The sequence below is a fragment of the Argopecten irradians genome, chromosome 2 (genome assembly GCF_041381155.1).
Source record: "Argopecten irradians isolate NY chromosome 2, Ai_NY, whole genome shotgun sequence".
Taxonomy (NCBI): domain Eukaryota; kingdom Metazoa; phylum Mollusca; class Bivalvia; order Pectinida; family Pectinidae; genus Argopecten; species Argopecten irradians.
In genome coordinates this window covers 70762672-70772246 of record NC_091135.1, presented here as the reverse complement: position 1 = coordinate 70772246, position 9575 = coordinate 70762672, and the positions used below count along the sequence as shown (strand labels likewise).

The window sequence follows — 9575 nt, the reverse complement described above, 5'->3', positions numbered from 1 at the left end:
AAACCATTAGCTATCTTAGCATTATTGGCGATAACGTATTTGGTAGAAAACCAGGCTTCTGTAGTTTTTCTACAGACGTATGTCACTAACGACTTTTCTTGGGTGAAAGAGTTATGGATAATGTTTAAATTATGAGCATATAATTTTTCTCTCAATCATTGACTCCTTCACAGAGCATAGAAAATGTTTTGGATAGATCGTGAATCATAATTAGAAAAATTGAAATTGGTATATGTGAATGAATTATCTCAATTTTATTGAAACAATCGGTTTAAGAAGACATATGTATTCCATAAGTGATAAGTGCAAACTTATAATTATGCTACATCGAAATTTCCTTTCAGTTCTATGCACATGTGGAATTATTTTAGTCTTTGCTTCCTTAACTGGACATTTTGACATTCTTTCCTTCGTTTATATTTCAGTATTGTGTTACTAAAGTGATCTTTAGACTAGTGAATGCAGCTCTTGGGATACCACCTCTTCATGTACACGGCGACAGTATATCCCGACAGACATACTTGTACAGTAATAAGCTGTCTGTGCATTTTTGAAATATGCCTTGTTGTCAAACCCTTATACAAGACATGGCATGCAATACTTATAAATTATTCAACACATAGGCAAAATGCTATGTTCTACTTTCCAGTCGACCATTTGTCTGCAAAGGTTAATTTTACTGGACAATTTGCCAGGGCAAAGTGTTATCAAATTTAAGAACGAAAAATTAGTTTTAGAACCTCTGTATCAGGGACTAGTCTAGCCAGAGTATCTCGGGCTAGGACTAGTCATTGTGGAGTAGACACGATTTAATCTTCCTTATTAATGCTGACCGTTATAAAGCGTCGGCAAGCCATTCTTACCATCGTTGTCAAGGCCATTTGTACGGTTATAATATCAAACAAACTCCATTAGCCGGTCTTACTCTGAACTTATTAAAGTTAAAAACTAAGTACTCTTAAGGTAAATAATTTCTCTGTGGTTTTTTTTATTTAAAACCAGAAAAGTTTTGACACGGTCTCAATAAGTGAAACAAGATTATTTATTGTATATTGGATCGTAAGAGAGTGAGAGTTTTAAAACTAAGGGCTTTGCTCAGTGAAAAATTAGTATAAATACAAGGGGAGACAATCTGTTCCCTAGGAGGAATTTCTTCTACTTCTGTAAGTCTCCTTTTTCTAGTTTACTTTATGAACATTGCACAGGATATACAATATTAGTAAGAAATAGAAAAAGGAGACTTACAGAAGTAGAAGAAATTCCTCCTAGACAAATCCAAATTTCAACTAAATACATGTATCTGGGAGACCAGAACACAACTGTTCTCATGAAACTCTCTCTGTGAAACTGCCCACAGACAAAGGAAAGTTCTCCAAAGATAGAATTTTGGAGGGAAAGTTTGACCAATAAAAACACACATTATTATATCTATAAACCAATAAAATCAATGAAAACAATCAGCTGACCAGCCAGGTAAGTCACCTGACAGGTACCTACCCACACCTATAGACAAAGAATGTGCTCATCCATCCATGCACTCTCTCATTCCAGGTAATATACAGGTATACAGGTAAACAAGACAGTGACATATAGACAGTACTGGGACAACACATACATGTAGTGCAGGGGTGCAGCTTAACTTATTACTATACATCAATACACTAATACTAATTACATAAACTAATTAGTTACTTAATTAATTACATAATTAATTACCCTGCCACTGCCACAGCTATATATTAACTTTTAGCAAAATTGAATACCTCTTTAAAGTTCTGATCTGATGAAATAAAATTATCTCTGAAATTTACTTTTTTTGTCATGTTTATTTTACACTAAAATATTGAACTTTTTAGTCGTCGCGGATGAATAATTCTATCTTACGTGAAGAGTCATCATTCGCTGTTATACTGATTAAGCTCCTCCCACTTTTGACCGACTTTTATTGAATAATTACGTCACTTTCAAATGACGATTTTATTGCATAAAATATAAATAAGAAATACACGACTGAGTCTCTGTATAAAGACCACCTGCTTAAAATAAGAATAAGAATAAAAATATAAATAAGAGGAATTGCTCCATACAAGCATGGTTAACATAAAAACGAAATCCAATCCCTATATGAAGTGTCTAAATTCAATTTTCGTGCATATTTATATTATATTTGATACAATATGTTCTGATAATAAATGTTAAATGTTGTATCATGGTATGTAATTTTCCACCCGTGTTCAATCATTACATATGCCGCCATTTTGTTTCAAATTTGCCCTAAATTAAGTCACGTGGTGATGAAAGTCACATGACTAAACTGATTGAATGTTGTATCCCGGAATCGGCGTATTATCTGTCCTTGAGGGCGTGTATCGATTATGACGTCATCGATTTGTGAGCGAATAGTCTGTCCCATTTTTCAGAGACAATGCTCACATATATAACATAACTTAACAATCAATATATAGCAAAATCCCTGTACATCGAACAGTAGAGGACCATATCGACAGTTCGAGGAATACAGGGTATTCGACTCATCCGAGGTTGCTCACAATCGATCATCCAAATCAAAATGTTTGGTCTCAAACTATGACAATGCATGTCAATGATATTTTAATTACTATCCGGGATTTTTGTTACATGAAATACATAGGGCATAGTCGGGACTATGCGATCTGTTCAATATTCGAGGAATGCGGGTTCGAGTTAGAGGGGATACACTGAATAACATTAAGAGTAGACAACTCTGTTATATGCAAATGATGTTTGGCAAAACATAAAAATTCTGTACAATAGATGATTGAGTCAGTGACATATTGGAAATGTGGATTATATTAGAACAATATCAAAATCCTAATTCACAAGTCGGACTAAACAATGGGAATATAAACAAAAGTTCATAGGAGCAAGGTTCACAGACCACAGAAAAGACACCGGGTTATAATAGAAATTTCTTCACCTTTTTTCAGCGTTTCGTTTCTATTGAGTTTTAATTATGTCCCATCAAACATTTTCTGTTCATGGTATTAAACAGGACTTTCAACGATGTGATTTCCTAGCCAACACAGGTGAGGTCTAGAGCGACGAAATAACGATGCGGTATCTTAGTTCGTCATCAGCACTGCCGTCTTTATGTACCTGTTAAGTCATAAAGAAAATGATTTTTCGATTACTTCTCGCAGAAAAAAATGTAGTATGGTTAATATCTCTTTCTGTTAAGGTACCGAGTTTTGTTTACGTACAAAGATCTGTTTACGTGCCGAGTCCTGTTTACGACCCGAACTCTGTTTACGTACAGAGTTCTGTTTACGTACCGAGTATTGTTTACGTACCGAGATATGTTAACGTACCGAGTTCTATTTACGTACCGAGTTCTGTTTACGTACCGAACTTTGTTTACGTACCGAACTCTGTTTACGTACAAAGATCTGTTTACGTACCGAGTTCTGTTTACGTACCGAACTCTGTTAACGTACAGAGTTCTGTTAACGTACAGAGTTCTGTTTGCGTACCGAGTTCTGTTTACGTACCAAACTCTGTTTAATTACCGAGATCTGTTTACGTACCGACTTCTGTTTACGTACCGAGTTCTGTTTACGTACAGAGATCTGTTAACGTACCGAGTTCTGCTTACGTACCGAGTTCTGTTTACGTTTCGAGTTCTGTTTACATACCGAGTTCTGTTTACGTACAGAACTCTGTTTTCGTACCGAGATTTGTTTACGTACCGAGTTCTGTTTACGTACCGAGTTCTGTTTACGTACAGAGCTCTGTTTACGTACCGAACTCTGTTTACGTACCGAGATCTGTTTACGTACCGAGTTCTGTTTACGTACCGAGTTCTGCTTACGTAACGAGATCTGTTTACGTACCGAACTCGATTTACGTACCGAGTTATGTTTATGTTCCTAGTTATGTTTACGTACCGAGTTCTGTTTAAGTACCGAGTTCTGTTTACGTACAGAGCTCTGTTTACGTACCGAACTCGATTTACGTACCGAGTTATGTTTACGTACCGAGTTATGTTAACGTACCGAGTTCTGTTAACGTACCGAGTTCTGTTTAAGTACCGAGTTCTGTTTACGTACCGAGTATTGTTTACGTACCGAGATCTGTTTACGTACCGAGATTTGTTTACGTACCGAGTTCTGTTTACGTACCGAGTATTGTTTACGTACCGATATCTGTTTACGTACCGAGTTCTGTTTACGTACAGAGTTCTGTTTATGTACCGAACTCTGTTTACGTACCGAGATATGTTTACGTACCGAGGTCTGTTTACGTACCGAGATCTGTTTACGTACCGAGTTCTGTTTACGTACCGAGTTCTGTTTACGTACCGAGTTCTGTTTACGTACCGAGATCTGTTAACGTACCGAGATCTGTTTACGTACCTAGTTATGTTTACGTACCGAGATCTGTTTACGTACCGAGATCTGTTTACGTACCGAGATCTGTTTACGTACCGAGTTCTGTTTACGTACCGAGTTCTGTTTACGTACCGAGATCTGTTTACGTACCGAGATCTGTTTACGTACCGAGATCTGTTTACGTATCGAGTTCTGTTTACGTACCGAGTTCTGTTTATGTACCGATTTCTATTTAAGCACCGATTCTATTTACGTACCGAGTTCTGTTTACGTATCGAGTTCTGTTTACGTACCGAGTATTGTTTACGTACCGAGATCTGTTTACGTATCGAGTTCTGTTTACGTACCGAGTTCTGTTTATGTACCGAGTTCTATTTAAGTACCGAGATTTGTTTACGTACCGAGTATTGTTTACGTACCGATTCTGTTTACGTATCGAGTTCTGTTTACGTACCGAGATCTGTTTATATGCCGAGTTCTGTTTACGTACCGAGTTCTGTTTACGTACCGAGTTCTGTTTACGTACAGAGATCTGTTTATATGCCGAGTTCTGTTTACGTACCGAGTTCTGTTTACGTACAGAGATCTGTTTATATGCCGAGTTCTGTTTACGTACAGAGATCTGTTTACGTACAGAGTTCTGTTTACGTACAGAGATCTGTTTACGTACCGAGTATTGTTTACGTACCGAGATCTGTTTATATGCCGAGTTCTGTTTACGTACCGAGTTCTGTTTACGTAACGAGTTCTGTTTACGTACAGAGATTTGTTTATATGCCGAGTTCTGTTTACGTACAGAGATCTGTTTATATGCCGAGTTCTGTTTACGTACCGAGTTCTGTTTACGTACCGAGTTCTGTTTACGTACCGAGATCTGTTTACGTACCGAGTATTGTTTACGTACCGAGATCTGTTTACGTACCGAGATTTGTTTACGTAACGAGATCTGTTTACGTACCAAGTTATGTTTACGTACCGAGTTCTGTTTACGTACCGAGATTTGTTTATATGCCGAGTTCTGTTTACGTACCGAGTTCTGTTTACGTACCGAGATCTGTTTACGTACCGAGATCTGTTTACGTACCGAGTTCTGTTTACGTACCGAGTTATGTTTACGTACCGATTCTGTTTACGTACCGAGTTCTGTTTACGTACAGAGCTCTGTTTATATGCCGAGTTCTGTTTACGTATCGAGTTCTGTTTAAGTACAAAGTTCTGTTTACGTACCGAGTTCTGTTTACGTACAGAACTCTGTTTACGTACCGAGTTATGTTTACGTACCGAGTTATGTTTACGTACCGAGTTATGTTTACGTACCGAGTTATGTTTACGTACCGAGATCTGTTTACGTACCAAGTTCTGCTTACGAACCGACTTCTGTTTACGTACTGAGATCTGTTTACGTACCGAGTATTGTTTACGTACGGAGATCTGTTTATGTACCGAACTCTGTTTACGTACAGAGTTCTGTTTATGTACCGAACTCTGTTTACGTACCGAGTTCTGTTTACGTACCGAGTTCTGTGTACGTACCGAGTTCTGTTTACGTACCGAGTTCTGTTTACGTACCGAGTTCTGTTTACGTACCGAGTTCTATTTACGTACCGAGATCTGTTTACGTACCGAGTTCTGTTTACGTACCGAGTTCTGTTTACGTACCGAGTTCTGTTTATATGCCGAGTTCTGTTTACGTACCGAACTCGATTTACGTACCGAGTTATGTTTACGTACCGACTTATGTTTACGTACCGAGATTTGTTTATATGCCGAGTTCTGTTTACGTACCGAGTTCTGTTTACGTACCGAGTTCTGTTTATGTACCGAGTTATGTTTACGTACCTAGTTATGTTTACGTACCGAGTTCTGTTTACGTACAGAGTTCTATTTACGTACAGAGCTCTGTTTACGTACCGATCTCTGTTTACGTACCGAGATCTGTTTACGTACCGAGTTCTGTTTACGTACCGAGTTATGTTTACGTAACGAGATCTGTTTACGTACCGAACTCTGTTTACGTACCGAAATCTGTTTACGTACCGAGTTCTGTTTACGTACAGAGTTCTGTTTATGTACCGAACTCTGTTTACGTACCGAGTTCTGTTTACATAACGAGATCTGTTTACGTACCGAACTCTGTTTATGTACCGAGATCTGTTTACGTACCGAGTTCTGTTTACGTACCGAGTTCTGTTTACGTAACGAGATCTGTTTACGTAACGAACTCGATTTACATACCGAGTTATGTTTACGTACCTAGTTATGTTTACGTACCGAGTTCTGTTTACGTACCGAGTTCTGTTTAAGTACCGAGTTCTGTTTACGTACCGAGTTCTGTTTAAGTACCGAGTTCTGTTTACGTACCGAGTTCTGTTTACGTACAGAACTCTGTTAACGTACCGAGTTCTGTTTACGTACAGAGTTATGTTTACGTACCGAGTTATGTTTACGTACCGAGATCTGTTTACGTACCAAGTTCTGTTTACGAACCGACTTCTGTTTACGTACTGAGATCTGTTTACGTACCGAGTATTGTTTACGTACGGAGATCTGTTTATGTACCGAACTCTGTTTACGTACCGAGTTCTGTTTACGTACCGAGTTCTGTTTACGTACCGAGATCTGTTTACGTACCGAATTCGATTTACGTACCGAGTTATGTTAACCTATCGAGTTCTGTTTACGTACCGAGTTCTGTTTACGTACCAAGTTCTGTTTAAGTACCGAGTTCTGTTTACGTACCGAGTTCTGTTTACGTACCGAGTTCTGTTTACGTACCGAGTTCTGTTTACGTACAGAGATCTGTTTACGTACAGAGTTCGTTTACGTACCGAGTTCTGTTTACGTAACGAGATCTGTTTACGTACCGAATTCGATTAACGTACCGAGTTATGTTTACCTATTGAGTCCTGTTTGCGTACCGAGTTCTGTTTGCGTACCGAGTTCTGTTTAAGTACCGAGTCCTGTTTACGTACCGAGTATTGTTTACGTACCGAGATCTGCTTACGTACAGAGTTCGTTTACGTACCGAGTTCTGTTTACGTAACGAGATCTGTTTATGTACCGAATTCGATTAACGTACCGAGTTATGTTTACCTATTGAGTCCTGTTTACGTACTGAGATCTGTTTACGTACCAAGATCTGTTTACGTACCGAGTTATGTTTACGTACCGACTTCTGTTTACGTACCGAGTATTGTTTACGTACCGAAATCTGTTTACGTACTGAACTCGATTTACGTACCGAGTTCTGTTTACGTACCGAGTTCTGTTTACGTACCGAGTTCTGTTTACACACACCCGAGTTCTGTTTACGTACCGAGATCTGTGTAAGTACCGAGTTCTGTTTACGTATCGAGTTCTGTAAGCCAAATGCCCACCTGACATTAAATTTCTATGCAAGAACATGAATGTAAAGGGAAAAAATATTTCCCCCAAAAAAAAAATCAATTTTGATGACTCTATGAGAAGCGAATACCAACATTCTAATGTGCAACGCGAATATCACATAGGAGAGATTAGTATTACATGTATTTTAAATTATAATTACAAAAAATAAAAAAGATAAAAAGACCGGAGCTTACATTTTACACCGGCATCTTCGCCATGTGAGCAATCCTCAACACCCCAACCAGGGAACTGACAGACCGACAAGCCACACTCAGTTCCCGTACATTCCAGCTCATCCATCAGGATCTCCCCCGAACCCTCTCCATAGTGGGCCCTGCTAAACGCTTCACCGCCACTGGTAAACAAAGGAATTCTGAGTATATGTCTAAATAGCATTATCAATAAAGTGAAATACACACAATAAAACTGCTACCAAAAAAGTTACTATCGTTTAATACGAATCTCATTGAATGTTTAAATTATAGGAAGTTAAAGAATACATAACGAAACAAATACTTTTCTAGTTATGCCGCCTTATTTGCGATTTGTGTCTCATATACGGAGTCTGATAATAAGAATATATGTCAAATTATCATACAAGTTCCTTTGTGGATGGTTTATATCATGTAACTAAAGTCTTCCTATAATGGATTGCGTTATTACATGAATCACAATTGAAGCCGTTACTTTACAGATTATTATTTTCAAATTTTAACACGATCATAAAAATCATTATTAGTTTGCCAAAACGTATATAGTGTGTAGATCTACATGGAATATTGAGCTCTAATATTAACCTATATCCGAGTTGGTTACAAACGACAATGGCTTCGGGGGTTCCGAACTCATCATCACAGACCGTGCCCCATGCGCCGTTATATAAAATCTCTACTCGGCCCTCTTTTTCAGTTAATCCGCTCATCAATCGAATATCTGAAATAATATTATTTACAGGTATACGCCTGAAATCATAAAATGAACATGTGTACACTGAAATCATAAAATGAACAGGTGTACACTGAAATCATAACATGTACAGGTGTATACTTAAATCATAACATGTACAGGTGTACATTGAAATCATAACATGTACAGGTGTACGCTGAAATCATAACATGTACAGGTGTACACTGAAATCATAACATGTACAGATGTATACTGAAAACAAAACATGTACAGGTGTACATTGAAATCATAACATGTACAGATGTACACAGAAATCAAAACATGGACTGGTGTACACTGAAATCATAACATGTGCAGGTGTACACTGAAATCATAATATGTACAAGTAATAGTGAAATCATAACATGTACAGATGTACACTGAATCTAAACATGTACTGGTGTACACTAAAATCAAAATATGTACAGATGTACACTGAATCAAAACATGTACTGGTGTACACTGAAATCATAACATGTACAGATGTACACTGAATCAAAACATGTACTGGTGTACACTGAAATCATAACATGTACAGATGTACACTGAATCAAAACATGTACTGGTGTACACTGAAATCATAACATGTACAGATGTACACTGAATCAAAACATGTACTGGTGTACACTGAAATCAAAACATGTACAGATGTACACTGAATCAAAACATGTACTGGTGTACACTGAAATCATAACATGTACAGATGTACACTGAATCAAAACATGTACTGGTGTACACTGAAATCATAACATGTACAGGTGTACACTGAATCAAAACATGTACTGGTGTACACTGAATCAAAACATTTACAGGTGTACACTAAAATCATAACATGTACAGGTGTACACTGAAATCATAACATGTACAGGTGTACAA

At 37.6% G+C, this 9575-nt stretch overlaps 1 protein-coding gene across 1 annotated transcript in view; it reads right to left on the bottom strand.

The window, feature by feature from the left end:
• Positions 1 to 231: 231 nt before the first annotated feature.
• Positions 232 to 9575, bottom strand: part of LOC138317080 (macrophage scavenger receptor types I and II-like) — a 29886-nt gene continuing 20542 nt past the window's right edge. The window contains exons 5-7 of the mRNA XM_069258701.1: positions 8552 to 8687; positions 7949 to 8109; positions 232 to 3135 (exon numbers count right to left, since the gene is read on the bottom strand). Coding sequence (XP_069114802.1) covers positions 3128 to 3135; positions 7949 to 8109; positions 8552 to 8687 — 305 coding nt within the window. The 3' untranslated portion in view covers positions 232 to 3127. The remainder of the gene's footprint in view (positions 3136 to 7948; positions 8110 to 8551; positions 8688 to 9575) is intronic.